Source organism: Penicillium verrucosum, assembly GCF_028828655.1.
Source record: "Penicillium verrucosum strain IBT 35672 chromosome Unknown utg000001l_segment0_segment0, whole genome shotgun sequence".
In the NCBI taxonomy this organism is placed as follows: Eukaryota; Fungi; Ascomycota; class Eurotiomycetes; order Eurotiales; family Aspergillaceae; genus Penicillium; species Penicillium verrucosum.
This window is the reverse complement of record NW_026643210.1, coordinates 11,696,601-11,710,804: the sequence shown is the minus strand read 5'-3', so window position 1 is coordinate 11,710,804 and position 14,204 is coordinate 11,696,601. Positions and strand designations below refer to the sequence as shown.

Here is a 14,204-nt window from a genome sequence, read left to right as displayed (position 1 = left end):
CCTCATCATCTCATCGTTTGAACACGGACCACTGCGTCCACCTGTCTCCCCAGCTCTCTTGCTTTTTTTTCTCTTTTTTTTCCCATCACGGGCATCTTACAAAGATGGGAAGCCATCGCAGCATATCGGTTATCTTACCTTTTGCATATTCCAGTGACAAGCGTGTTATTCTGTTTGTTTGTGTTCTTGGGGAAACATGTTTCTTGCATTTAGATTTGGAAGGGAGCGCATACTTTGTTCTTTCATTGCCTGGCTGCCTATTTCAGAATACCGATTTTCTTCTTGTCGTTTGCTATGTCGTCCGCTGTTATATATCCCTGATTTGGCCTGAAGCATTGCAACTTCGAGACTTTTTTTCATTTGACTCTTTTCACTTCTTTGTCCCCAAGGTCCCTCCCTATTCTTGGTAAGTCATCAGGATTTATTGAGGCTATTGAGGCTGGCTCGTCTTTATTATCCTTGAAAAACATGAAATCAAGGCCCATGCGCCCGCGTCCTCTCACTTCCCTCCTCTTTCTCTTATATCTCATTATGTCTTCAAGGGGGAATTCGGACAAAAGAATACTTTCCTTACTTTGATATCATCATCTTTCTCATTGCGTCTATTGTCTTCCTCGCTTCCTTGCAGTGACATCTTGGTCTAATCTCATTTGCATTGAGATTTGCTTCTTCTCACTTCATTCCTCTTGGAATTCCATCACTTGCCTCTCACCTTGGTATACACTTTCGTCCGGCTTCTTTCTTTTTGTTGCTCTTCTTCTGCCCTAGGCCGAGAAATGATATACCCGATTTTCCTATTCACAAATTATTATTCTACCGTCTCTCTACAATCCATATATATTTTGAGATTCATGATGAAATACTGCGTATCCCAAGCAAAGTGATCTTAAATAATGTACTAATTGACAGGTATATATGTGTAAGTAGATACAAGTAGACATGAATCGTAAAAGCAAGAGACCCATCCAGGCTGAACATCCGTATATATGTCCATTGTTTCCCCCAAATTAAATGAACAACCAGTCGAGGCGGGTATGATCCAGCTCCTCAATCCAGTCAAACTCAAGATCGGCATCATTATTATCATAGCCCTGGTCATTAGAAACATTCTGACGCTCACGGCGTTTGAGATCCTGTTTCTGCCACATGAGACGCAAAACCCATGCAGCATTGCGGACATTAACACTCGTCAGGGCCTCATAGAGCGAGCAGAGTTTTTCAAGGATAAGACCCCGTTGCGAAGGACGACATTCCGCGCCAGCGATGAAGGTGGGCCAGATGAGGCATTTGAAGTGCGGGTCCGAATTGGGGATGAGGCAAATTTGCGTTATGAGGTTTGTGGTGATGAGTCGGTGATCGAGCGGCAGACTGGCGTCTGCCCAGGGGGGGTGAGAAGCCTTCTCTGGCGCGTGAGAGGACCCGGCTGGTGTAGAGGTAGACGGCGTCTTGGTAGGAGGTTGCGAGTGCGAGACGGTACGTTAGATTTGGGACGAAGAAGACATTTTGCATTTCCTGGCTCCAGGCTATTGGGTCGAAGTTGCGGATTCCTTGGAGGAGGCTTGCGAATGAGTCTAGAGTCAGGGGCTGGCCGGGTTGGATTGGGGTTGGCAGCGCTGCTGGTTGGGGTGTTATAGCGGCGACTTCGGAGTCTGGGTACCAGAGGGCGTGGATGAAGAAAATTATTTCTAGGAGATAGGCGGGACATCCGACCCAAGAATTTTCTTCAAGACGTTTGAGGATCTCTGGGCCCATGGATGAGGAGTAGAAGGGCTTCGAGAGTGCGCCTGGGCGAGCTAGAGTTGATCCCATGATTTCCATTCTGTATGGTCAGCCAGAACTTTACGTTATAAGCAGAGACCCGACTCTTACATTAAACACCCGTCAAGGGCAAAAGCGTCCAGGTCGTCGAGGATTCCTTGTCCCGGGCCATTTTCAGGTCGGGCCTTGAGAAGCTTCTTCGCGCCCTCGATATGGTAACTCCAAGCCCCGCTGCCGGACTCAAATATGTCTAAAAAGGCAAGCAATATGATGGCAGCTAAGGTCCTGCCGTCATGTTGCATCGTCGGGTTGTGGATATCCATAGACAATTGGCGAAGGGCGCGCTGTTTGTACTCCAAGAAATGATGATATGCCTGCGAAGTGGGTTTTCGAGAACTTGCCGGTGCCACAATATCTTCAATATCCTCTGCTGACATCGAGAGATTGCCTGATGACCATGGTTCGACAGACGAGTCCGATTCCGATACAAGGGAGAAATGAAGAGCTCCAAGAGCAGCGATGCTGCTAGCGAGAACAGGTGAATGATTGACTAGCGCAGTAAGATCTCGGAACGGATTTTTGTGTTGAGAGTAAAGGGCGAAGTCGTTAACCATATATTGATTGTCTTACAAGTTAATTGTCAGCGGAGCCGCGGATAATGCATTCGGGAAGTCTCACAGTGATGTATGTAGTACCTTGAGAACTGGCTGAGATCTTTGAGCAGTGGATCTACCAGTCCCCATGGGGCTGGAGTATAGTCGGCAGGAGGAGTACTTCGAGGAACATGAACAACTGCGGTATCCTGTTCCTCGGTTGGATTGACCCCAAACTGCGCAATTTCTCCCCCCAGTGTTGAATTCTCCACCTCGAAAACCCATCCATCGGTCTCCGGACTAGGTTGATTCCCAGAGCTGTGTGATTCGGCATCGGATGGGGATTCCGCGATAGAGAAAAAGTTGAATCCGCTGCTCGCCGGAGTCGAATCATACGTCCCGGTATCTGGCTGGCGCTTTGGCTTGCTAGGTGATACTTCCACATCATCAAAGCTGCGGCCCATCATCTTTCCTCGACTAGCCACTCCACCCTTGACCCAAACAAGCGGTTTCTGGTACCCCAGACATTCTTTCCCCGCATCTCGACACTTCCGACAGGTGGGCTTGCCATTGTCGCATATGATGCGACGTCGTCGGCAGGTATAACAACCTTTGGTCATTCTCTGGGTGTTGTGGGAGAAACGTAGTTTCTTAACTGGATAGCGAAGAACTGAGCCACTTGTGAAGTTTGTTCAGCGCCACTCGCCATCATCGGTTATGGTCAGGATTCGGAGGCAGGATGTTGACAAAGCCACACGACCATTTCTAGTCGTTTAATAAGTGACTCTGTCGAGAAATATTAGAAAAACAAGTTGTGAATCCGTCATGCTCACCGTTCTTGGGATGATTCAGGAAAGCTTCGCCCGCGGGGCCGGCGGGGAGGATGACTAAGAAAGTCTTCTGATGATCGAGACTCCCAGAGCTGTCCAGGTTTCTTCGTTAACCTTCAACTTGCTTTTCCATATCAGCAACTTGGAATCCCATGGTGGAATATTAGAAGAATTGCAAGATGGTTTTGCATCTCTTGCTCCGAAGTATGGAGGTTAGTGTTTTTGTATTCGCAGTTCGCAGTTCGCAGTTCGCAGTTTGCCACTCCGGTCTTTACTAACATCGTTCCTTCTTAGGTCTGGCTCACCGTTCGAGTACGTTGCTTCAACAATGATAGGTTTTGTGCTTGCGCTTGCATTCTAATATCATCTACACAGCTCCTTCGAAGTCCGATCTTTCATCGCATGGTGGGCCGAGTTCACCAGAAAGTTCAACATATCAGGTACGGGGTGCCTCCGGAGGAGCAGGGAGGCACCAAACTGGAGGGACAAGGTATGCTTGGTACCAATATTTGGTGAAATGCTGTGTCTGACCTGTTCTTGTTAGATTTCGAGTACAGGAAATTCCTTAATCATTTCAAGGAAGAGCTGAAGGACCAGATGAAGGGAAACCCGCGGAACAAATTTTAATACCCTGCTTGTTTGATAAGGAAACCGATGATACCCACCTTGAATATGACACATAGTATATGCTTTTACCCCCTTTCGCAAATCTGGACTATTGCTTTTTATGATCATTTTGGCGCTTATATCGGCACTGGGTATACAGTGGGATGCACTATCGCACTCCCTGAAATGCATCCCTTGTTTCATCCGGAGAGTGAACTTGATTTGAATCATTGACTTGTCCCTTCTACTATTCCCAGCTGTTAATATATACAGTCTGGCTGGGATTCAATAACTGGGGCATATATATTGAGTTTCAAGATTGTTCTCAAAGCTGGGAAGGGAAACAAAACAGGGGTTATTCCCTAAAAGTTCTCTATCTATTAAGTCAACCTATTCAGGTAGAAAAGTACCTCCCAGATACTGCAGTTACAAATATTGATCTACCATTTCAGATTTGATATCAATTTCCTCTGAATCGTCTTTACATTGCTGCAGGATAAAAACCGCGAAGCACAATTTCTATTAACTCTATCACTTCGAACCATCTTTACTAGTCTTACCTGACTCCCGAATAACAAAGAAAACCGATCATGATGAAGCCGGACCCTTCTTCCGGGGAACCACGTTCGACCGGGCTCTCATAACATGCACCCGGACCATCTCAACCAAATCATACACTCTAATCTGAACACGCTGGAGGACTGTTGCTCTGGCGGGTCTCCAAAAGATTTTTTGTGTATCCCGGGGGGCTAGTCCGCATGAACATGACCTCGACCACCTGCAACTTTCCGCCCATCGGGCTTAGACTCTGAGCCCCCTTCTCTTTCTTTTCGGTGTTGGTGAAAGCAACAAACCTGCGTTTACCGACGCGCTCGGTATCTAGCCATTCCAGCTGGTTTTCGTTGCCGAAGAACGTCACGGAGAGCATCTTTCCAATGAGATGCGAACAATCCTCCTCAGAGGAGGGATCAGCATCGGAATTCGTGATGTTCTTGAGGTTCCTGATTACCTTATCAGACAGACTAGTTCACGTTAGTATTCATTACGAACTTAGGTTGAATGCACATCATTTGGAGTGGTACTTACTGGACGACAATATGTGTGATTTGTGAGACATCGTAATACTCGAACTTCTTTTCGCATCGAACATCGAGGGTAGGAATCGAGGCTGCGATGACCTCGGGAGAAGAGCGTGTCTCGGCCATTGTAAGGCTTGAGGTGGTGGAACTTGGTTGTCGAAGGGTTGATCGGGTAAACTGGGCGTGGAGTGGACTGGGATCGCGTGTGTTGAATTTTGAAGATGCTGGAAGCGCTAGATGCTGAATGGGGGCCGCTGAATATGCCGTAGATATGCTGAATCCAGCTGGGTATTAAGAAAGCTGTATGCAAGGTTGTTGTTGAAGCTAAGTTGAAATGCTAGACAGGAAGTTGAATATTTTTATATTCAGAGCTGCTGAGGAGTAAAACTGAAAAACAAAGGACGAGATTAGTCTATTTTTCAATTTCCGAGCAAATGAGATAAAGAAGTCATTGGCTTCGAAGCATACAAAGTCCCTTATTTCTACCTCATTGAATGGCTATTATGGGAGATCTGCCCTTTGTCACTTTCTGCGAGGAATCAAAGCTTCCACTTGTTTTGACCACAAAGCAAGATCCAAATATAAGGTCTCTGCTAAACTTTCTATTTATACAGGCTATAATAGAAGTTCCAGAAGTAGATGCTCCGCTTCCATTGTGTTGATCTCGATTAACATTAGAGCTATATAGATGTGGAGAAGATGTAGGTGGATGTGACGGATATTAGGGAAGCGAGACAGATCGCCCCGGTTGGACTGTGAAATAAGGGAAATATTCCTCTCGTAGGTATCAGTAGTCCATCGAACTAATTTCACTTTACTCTCTACGTTCGCCTCATATCTATGCTGTCGATGGGTAACGTTGAGATTAACCTGACTATTGATACCTGTCAGAACGGGGATCAAAACAAAGCCGCTCATATGTTAGGATAGTTCCCGGGAGATGTGCAATTTTATTCCTATAGAAGAAAAGGCGAAGGGCAAGATTAAAAGAGAAACAATATCGAGGAGAGGTCAATGTCAATATTGAATCTTCTCAAGGTCTTCACATGACATCTTCTCGACCTGAACAACAGGTAAGCAGACCCTCAGGTTCCAGAAGAGGCGGGAACCCCGAAATGCAGGCTGTCAGCGACACGCCACATGGACCGATTGGGGCTAGGGCCGAAAGGATCCGAATTTCAGGTCAACTCCGGCTATGTCGGCTTTTTTATGAAACTAAGGAGTCAAAGGGGGGGCATCCAGGTACCCGAAGGATTAGTGCTACATGACACAACACAGAAATCCCTGCAGGCCAGGTATTTTATAAGAAGATATCAACCATTCATTAGGCGACTTGTGGTAACAGCTGGGTAGTATTTATGCAAGATGTCATACAATAAGAGGGAAGATCAGAAGCAGATCATGGGAGATGTGCTAAATATGGAGCCGGAAGCGAGGGGTACGTTGACACACATGTTTAGCCCACATGTTCAGAGTTTTTCGTGTCTTGATCTCTAGGGTTATATATGTTGTAGGTGTTGGTCATTATAATCACTTATTAACTGACTGTATTCTGTTATAAGGTGTCCCTTTCTATGTTGTACTCGGTATCTCCATCATTTTACAACATCCAACATCAGAAAAACTCCAAACTTAAAGACTAAAATAAAACAACTCGTTAGCCCAATTGGTCCAGTTCTTGCCCAATTGGGTCAAACGTTCAGGTGACCCAGTTTTAACGTGTTTTTCTATTGAACCACCAGCCAATCAGAGCAGCAGATGCATTAGCGCGTGGATTCAACCTGAGACTAGCGGGATCTAATTAGGACTAGTGGATTCCAAAGTTCGGATCAAACAACACATTCGCTTGGACTCCTTTTTCATTTCCCTTGCTTATTCTTCTTTATCACATCTCTTGACTTCGGGTCAAATTCTTTCGTTACTTTTGTACTCCGTACTGAACGTTCGTTATCACAAATATGCGTCTTTCCAGCCTCTCGATTTTCATCCAGGCTCTGCTGTTGACTGCGGTCGCAGCTCAGAGTGCTGGTGTCTCCAAGGATATCACACCTCCTCAGACCACTTCGTCCTCCACTTCCGAAGCGCCTGAAACCACATCGACGACTTCATCCTCCACAACCCCTGAAGAGACTACTCCGGAACCAACTACCACATCCAAGTCTCCTACCACCTCGGAATCTTCCACCTCTGCCGAGCCTACCACCACTGAGCCTACCACCGAGCCTACCACCTCAGCAGAGCCCTCCTCCACTCCGGAGCCTACCGTCCCTTCGACCACTTCGACCACTGAACCCACCTCTGCGACAAGTCCCGATAGCGAGAGTACCACCTCGTCCCAGAGTACTACTACCACCCAGACCCCGGTCATCAAGACCGTCACCTCATACGCGACCAGCGATGGATCCACCGTCGCCAACGTGATGACCACCACCTCCACCCCCGTTGGCGGAACCGGCTCCCCTTCTCTTAACGGTGACAAGAGCTCTGGCTCTAGCGGTGTATCTACTTCGGACAAGAAGATCATCATCGGTGTCGTGGTGGGTGTCGGCGGTGCCATCATCATCGGTGCTCTGGGCTTGGTTTTCTGGAGAATCCAGAAGAAGCGCAACGGACAATACGGCGATGAGGACGATCTGATGGGCGGCACTGCTGTCGGCTCCGGTCCCCGTGAGAAGGCCCCCAGCCCATCTGGCAACACTCCCTTCAAGAACACACTAGACCAGTATCACAACCCTGGTCCTGTCAACGCGGCATCTAACTTCTAAACGTACTGCGTTGACTTGGCACTCGTCGAAGTGTAAATCTTGTACGATCTTCATGCTTTTCTCAGGCGCTATGGACAGGGTATGCGAGCTCACAGTTGCGTTTTTCTTCGGTTGCAAATGCTTTTTTTTCTGCATCTTTTCGGGTGTTTTCACACCCACCCTCTCCGTTCATTATAGACTGAATATCTGTGCATTCATTTGAGCGTTTTTTTTTATCCGGCAACCACCACATTCCTTTTTTTTTGTCCGAGAACGCGACTCTCGATCCCTGCACGACTGACAAAAATTGCGGCACCACCTCCCAGTTATGCCCGTTATCTATCTTTGATTCCCCGTATCTAAGCGCTCAGTGTTCTCCTGTGGCGAACTCCATTGTGCCTTGACCAATGTTCTATTCTTTTACCTTTTGCAGCATCAGCCGTCAAGATTGTATAGTGTTGATAGATGCGTGCTGCAACGGTACCTTTTATCTTGATCAGTATGTATGTAATTCAAGGCAAATGAATCCACAGTATTCAAACTTTATATGCGAGCAAACTATGGTACATCGATCTAGACTAAGATCGACATCCGATCTCGATCCGTATCCACATGTGATATACACCCCAGCCCTCGAGATGGAAAGTATAGTATTTTCAATCAACTTGATTCTTTGTATAGATTTTGTATAGACTTTTAAGATGATACAGCTTTTTTCCAGGTCTGCACCGGGCTCATATCACAATGATAATAGATTTATAAAATGGGCTAGACAATATCGAATGTTCTTCATCCACTAAGAGCTATGTCACCTTTCCTTATATATGCCTTTGCGAGCTCTAAGTTTGTGTTAAATGGTAAACCCTGGCGTCAGGATATCCATAGATAAGTAGCTCATATGTATATCAAGGAGTTCAGATCATTTATGTGTCTCATGGTTGTCTGGATTTAGTAGATTAGATCCTGGTCCAAACTAATACTTGCTTATCTGACAACAGTCAGATTTCAAGATGACTGAAACTTTCTTTGGCTTAATATGGGAGTTCCAAAACTTTTTGAGTTGGACGTTTAGAAGACTATGTAGATCAGATATGATTAGAGGGAAATCAGAAGATGCCGCCAACATGGAAAGGGGAAATAGGAGCAAAGAAAGACAAAGAATAAGATATAGAGATATAAACCATCAAATTATCAACCGAAGGTAAATGCCGTTACACATATATGCCATCATAACTGGCCTCACAACAAGTACATTCGGTGCTTGCTAAGCGCCAACCACTAACGCTTACATGGCTACTAGTATCCCCAGTAGCAGCACATGTTGCTGTACTGATGAGAACGGTCTGGGAGTCAAAGTCAAAGCAGTCCGTCTGTCCACCCTCCGTGTAGAACGCGTAGAGGACCTTAGCACCTATATCATAGGAGGCAGCCTCTCCAGCATGGGCGACATCAGGCCCCATAGACGTACATAGACGTATTAAGAGGATCACTGCCAATTAAAAGCAATGTACATTTAGCTCACTAGCCCCATCAACCGAGGAGGGCTTGGACCAAGAAGCAAAACCAGTAGGAACTTCCTATTTAGTTGTAGTGTGAGCATCGACTATCTACATCACATGAATGTGTACCCGGATCATCCAAGCCCATTCTGTAAATATCATGAATCGATTCCCATGGAGTGCATACATCGTACTACCTCATCTCCCGCAGTCAGCCCTGTCATGAGGTTTTTCCAAGGTTTATTGAGGCTCTGGAAAGAGCGCCAAGAGACCAGCGCCTCAGCTGCCAAGAAATCCGCCGAAACCGCAACAGGATATGGCCTCTTAGAATTATCGCCCCCCAACTAGCCAAGCAAACAAATGATGAGTTGGAAGTCTCTAAGAAGAAACGCCCCCAATCAGCCAAGCATGCACAAAGTGAACCAACAGAAATGATGTCACTGAGGTGCCTAACTGTCAACTTATGTTCACTTGGAAGGGCATAAGTTATAAGTTGGTATAAAGAAGCGTATAAGCCCCCAAACTGGTGTGGGATGCAGAAGTTTTCCTAAAATCATCCTGATCCCTAAATAAGATAATATCCAGTTCACTTTTATACAACAAAAACAATGATCCAACTCAAACCATCCACACTCGCCCTTGCCCTTTCTCTACTCGTTTCCTCCACCCTAGCAGAAGATGGAGAACTCTCCTCCAGCCTTGTAGGCTGCAACGAGGTCTCATGTCCCAAACAAGGTTCGGATGACCGCTGCACAGTGGGAGACAATACCTTCCTTGGAATCGGACTATCCCGCATCCCCGAAGTCCCCTCGTCTCTTGAGGGGTTCTCTCTCGTAAAGGGTGTAAATGTGTCTGCTGCACTGGCTGGAAAGGACAATGACAAGGCCACACGTCCTTTCAACTCATTCTACTACCTCGGTACACCCTCGGACATAGAGACCACAGATTTGTCCGGCTGTGTTGTTGTCTTCCACGATGCCCCGTCCAAGACATTTGACGGGTCAGAACTAGAGGGCAATCGAAATGGAACTGATATCCGCGCTGCAAGCGGTACCTGTTCCGATGTCGTTGACAAAACATGCATCGAAAGGCTTACGGAGAGGGCAACGAACTTAGCTGAAGAGGCTGATGGAAATGTCTGCACGACGCTAGGGCGAGAATTGGAGAAAGTTTCTTTCGATGAGTGTGATGGATTTGCGGGTACAGGTAGCAACCTTGGGAATTTCACTGTTAAGTCGCTCGATGATCTCAATGCGGTTAAGAATTCCTCGGACTGTTGGCCTATTCAGCCCAAGTCTGATCAGTTGGTTGAGATTGCGAGTGTCACTACTCTGGTAAGTGGACTTTCGTTCATGTTTAACATAAGCTGTCGTTAATGTATACTCTGTAGAAAAACTACTCAGCACAGGCTATCTTTGATGAGGCCTATAAGATCACACCCGTTCTCACTGTGTTCGCTAGGAAGGGCAACAGCAGTCTTGTCAACCAACCCGCTTCTCAGTTAACATGTCTGAAAGTTGTCACTGAAGATAATCCCAGTGATGATGAAGATGGGAGTGAAAATACTGCGGTGGTTGTTAGGGCAAGTGGGTTTGCTGCTGGAATTGCAACACTAGCTGGGATCTTTGCGTTGTTGTAGATATTATATTGGATGGACTGTTTGAAATAGCCAAATTGGAAAGAGTACTAAGTGATGTTAACAATTGGATGTTGGAATATCAGTATGTATCTACCACTAGTCTAGTGGTACTCCGCGCCACATGCAATACAATGCAAGGGGGAAGAACACGCTAAATTAGCGCGACTATCTCATCAGGGACGTTATCTCTCCATCAGACCTCTACGGAGTAAGAACTACCTTACTCTTAATATCATTCTTAATATCAAAGCCCTAAAATAACCCCGAAATCACCAAACCCCAAACCCCAAACCCAAGATTGACGCAACCGACTTCCGCATCCGAACCACGGATACGCCAAACCCAACTCCATCACCTCCATCGCCTCCATAACCATCCACTTCACAATGTTCGCAACACAATCCCCCCAAACTCCCTTTCGCAAACCCCACTACTCCCCAACTCGTCCCTCGCCACTAAGCAAACACACCACGACACCACCCCTATGGAACATGTCCCCAACGCATAGCATACAAAGCGCGTCGCAAAGCACCGCACCGAATCCATTCAGTAACCCGCCACCAATCTTCAACATCCAAACCGAACCAATCGCCCGACACACAAGCAACCACCATTCCCCGATCCCAATGCAATTCAACGCGTCCGCCTCAGCATCAACAACCCCAACCCTAACCCCAAACTCCTCAAATCCCTTCTCCATCCAGCCACAAACCCCCCGCCTCGCCCACCTCACCAACCCGCGCAAAGCCAAAATACGAAGCGCGCTACGCTTCTACAATCGCAAACCCGCTACAGGGAGCGGCGGGTCTAGCGCGCTCGAAAACGCGTAAGATGTTTCTTAATCGCGTGCGGCATGAGCGTGACGATGGACGATTTGAGGCGCGCGGGGAGCAGATGATGCGGATGGAGCATCTTGCTGATCGGAGACGGTGGGAGGAGAGTATGGCGCGGGATGGGGAAGGTGTTGTTGGTGGGTTTGAGGGGGATGAGGATGATATGCTTCCTGGTATGTTTTTTTTTTTTTTTTTTTAAAAAAAAAAGAAAAGAAAATTCCTTTGGGATAGGTTGTGGATATGTGTGTGTTGCATTGCTGACTTTGCGGCTTTTGTAGATGACGCCGATGCGCTTGATGAGTTTATATCACAGGAGGAGGCTATGGAGATGGCGCTTAGGGAGACGCAGTCTGGGGTTCCTGCGAGAGTTGGGGATTTACGGTCTAATGGGCCCGGTGTTCTCTTTAGTGATGATGATTATGATGATATATTCATGGGACTGTCGGAGCCTCCGGGAGCTCCGTGTGAGTCTCAGGATATGGATATGTCGTGAGCAGGCTAGGCCCACGGGTTGAGTGTTGATTTTTTTTTCTTCTTCCTTTTTGCGAGGCATTGCATTGTGTTGGTGTTTTTGATTCCACCTGGGTTGGGCGAGATGGGAATCCGGATATATACATCAAGTAAATAAGGGTATATGGACGCGGGTTGCGCATATGTAGAATACAGAGACGGACGGTGTATGAATGGCAAAATAAACAAGCAAGCCTCGGCATCGAGACGATATCTTCCTTTCAAGCTTCAATAATACAATTTCAGGATCATATCACTGCTGCGGGCAATCAGGCACCCCGCTAGCACCAGCCGCCATACCTCCCAGGTCTTCCATGAGGGGATTCGAAACGAGTTCCTCAGGCGGGCTTCCAGCCGCTTGCATCTAGAGACATAGTCAGTAAATGAACCTCGAAACAAGATCTGTCGATCCAAATGCAAAAGTAGCAACTCACCTCCTGCATCCTCTCCCACACATACTCCCGACACTTGGGATCGTCATCCGAGAATCCCTTCTCCTCGAACTTCCCCACAATCTGCTTAACAACCCGCGCCTGCGTCTCAAACCGCTCCATATCCTCAGCCGAAACCTTGCCATTGCCCTTATTCTTCTCAATCCACGGACCGAACTTGACATCCAACTCTTTCATCGGCTCATACAGCATCTCCTTATTAGACAGCTGCTCCATCATACCCATGAACATCTTCGACAGATCCCCATCTTCACCAGCACCCGATGCCCCCGCCTCAACAGCCTTGAGCAACTGCGCCAGCATATCCTCCGAGATATCATCTTCATTACTTGCTGCTGCGGTAGCTTTATCACCGCTTTCTTTCATGCGACCCATTGTGCGCTTGATGGCGTCGTTGAAGGAGTCGGCCGGTTGCTCTGCGCCTGCGCCTGCAGCAGGCGTACTAGAGGAATCCTGAGTGCTAGGAGCAGAGATGCCTGCCGCGGCAGCGGCTGCTGCTAGATTTTCTGCTGAAGCTCCGGATCCAGAACCGCCCTCCTCGGCCATCACGTCGGCAAGCAGCTGTTTGAGGAAATCGCCTGGTGGGATCCCGCTCTCTTCGAGCTGCTTTGCGAATACATCGGCGCCTTGGTCAACAGTTGCGTGGAGGTTGGGGTCTGAGCTGCTATTGGCGCCCCCGCCTGGTCCCATCATGTTTGCCATGTCTTGTTCGAGTTGCTTAAGGAAGGCATCTTCGTCGAAGTCTGGGGGTGCAACCCCTGTCGAAGGATCCAGGGTTGTGGCAGAGGGTGCGGGCGGGTTTGCGGGAGGGGATGGTTTGGGTTTGTTGAAGTCGTCGAGGACGTCTGTAGGTGTGAGTGTGAATCATTCCGCGTGGAGGGATGTGAGGGGGAGGGGGAGGGGTAAGGAAGAGAGGCGGGTATGTGATACCATCTAGCTCATCGAAGTCCGAGTCTTCGTCGTCATCATCTGCAGCTGCTTTCTGCGACTGTGCTGGTGCTGGTGCTGGCGCGGTGTCAGCATTTGGCGGCTGAGATTCCTGTGTAGTTGGTGCGACCACGGTGGGAGCCTCTTCGTGGCGCTCCTCGGTCGGCAAGGGGGTAGCCATATTGAGCGACAAGAATAAGCAAGTCTGGTTCTCAATTGAAAATACTGCCCGGTCGGGATGAAGGTTAATTTTTTGGAGGTAAAAAGAAAGTCTGGAGATGAAGTTGACATGTGACGGATGTTTTGGTGGGGGAAGTGCCGATCGCCGAGGGTTTACATTTTGCCTAGGTCTAGTAGGAACTACATAGTAGTTACTACAATATGTGTAGGACTATATTGTATATAATAATTTACAACATATAGAAAGTGAAGATAAAAATGAAGATATTGATTCAAAAGTCAAAGTAGTTATTAACCCTCGAGGTTATCCATATTCGCCCCCACGGGCACGGTGTCTAAATCGAGATTGACTTGGCTGATGCGGGCAAGGAATACAAAAGTACCGACATCTCCTGATGAGATCCAGCAAGTCCAAATATACAACATACAAACATACATATGCTGTATAAGATCTAGCTCCAAATCGTTCACCGACAAAACAATCTACTCCGCACCTTCAACACCAGGATATGAGATCATAAGTCCAGACCAGATGAAGTTGTGGTCACTAAATT

At 47.4% G+C, this 14,204-nt stretch overlaps 7 protein-coding genes across 7 annotated transcripts; 4 read left to right on the top strand and 3 right to left on the bottom strand.

Moving 5' to 3' along the window:
- Positions 1–1,007: 1,007 nt before the first annotated feature.
- On the bottom strand, positions 1,008–2,971 carry N7516_004291 (Zn(II)2Cys6 transcription factor; the record flags this gene model as incomplete). Its single annotated transcript, XM_057217011.1, has 4 exons — positions 1,008–1,423; positions 1,473–1,819; positions 1,870–2,383; positions 2,437–2,971. 4 exons carry the CDS (start codon positions 2,969–2,971, stop codon positions 1,008–1,010), a joined length of 1,812 nt encoding a protein of 603 aa, XP_057078894.1.
- A 389-nt stretch (positions 2,972–3,360) lies between these two features.
- N7516_004290 (uncharacterized protein) lies at positions 3,361–3,808 on the top strand (the record flags this gene model as incomplete). Its single annotated transcript, XM_057217010.1, has 4 exons — positions 3,361–3,393; positions 3,476–3,493; positions 3,557–3,671; positions 3,726–3,808. 4 exons carry the CDS (start codon positions 3,361–3,363, stop codon positions 3,806–3,808), a joined length of 249 nt encoding a protein of 82 aa, XP_057078893.1.
- Positions 3,809–4,375: 567 nt separating this feature from the next.
- N7516_004289 (uncharacterized protein) lies at positions 4,376–4,992 on the bottom strand (the record flags this gene model as incomplete). Its single annotated transcript, XM_057217009.1, is given in 3 exon segments — positions 4,376–4,466; positions 4,480–4,809; positions 4,874–4,992. 3 exon segments carry the CDS (start codon positions 4,990–4,992, stop codon positions 4,376–4,378), a joined length of 540 nt encoding a protein of 179 aa, XP_057078892.1.
- A 1,832-nt stretch (positions 4,993–6,824) lies between these two features.
- On the top strand, positions 6,825–7,631 carry midA (putative cell wall protein; the record flags this gene model as incomplete). The annotated part of the gene is made up of 1 exon (XM_057217008.1): positions 6,825–7,631. The coding sequence occupies one exon, from the start codon at positions 6,825–6,827 to the stop codon at positions 7,629–7,631; it is 807 nt and encodes a 268-aa protein (XP_057078891.1).
- A 2,086-nt stretch (positions 7,632–9,717) lies between these two features.
- On the top strand, positions 9,718–10,748 carry N7516_004287 (uncharacterized protein; the record flags this gene model as incomplete). The annotated part of the gene is made up of 2 exons (XM_057217007.1): positions 9,718–10,443; positions 10,500–10,748. The coding sequence occupies 2 exons, from the start codon at positions 9,718–9,720 to the stop codon at positions 10,746–10,748; spliced, it is 975 nt and encodes a 324-aa protein (XP_057078890.1).
- Positions 10,749–11,134: 386 nt separating this feature from the next.
- Positions 11,135–12,074, top strand: N7516_004286 (uncharacterized protein; the record flags this gene model as incomplete). Its single annotated transcript, XM_057217006.1, has 3 exons — positions 11,135–11,388; positions 11,453–11,754; positions 11,860–12,074. 3 exons carry the CDS (start codon positions 11,135–11,137, stop codon positions 12,072–12,074), a joined length of 771 nt encoding a protein of 256 aa, XP_057078889.1.
- A 270-nt stretch (positions 12,075–12,344) lies between these two features.
- On the bottom strand, positions 12,345–13,651 carry pex19 (putative peroxisomal membrane protein receptor Pex19; the record flags this gene model as incomplete). The annotated part of the gene is made up of 3 exons (XM_057217005.1): positions 12,345–12,455; positions 12,526–13,388; positions 13,474–13,651. The coding sequence occupies 3 exons, from the start codon at positions 13,649–13,651 to the stop codon at positions 12,345–12,347; spliced, it is 1,152 nt and encodes a 383-aa protein (XP_057078888.1).
- Between the last annotated feature and the right edge of the window lie 553 nt (positions 13,652–14,204).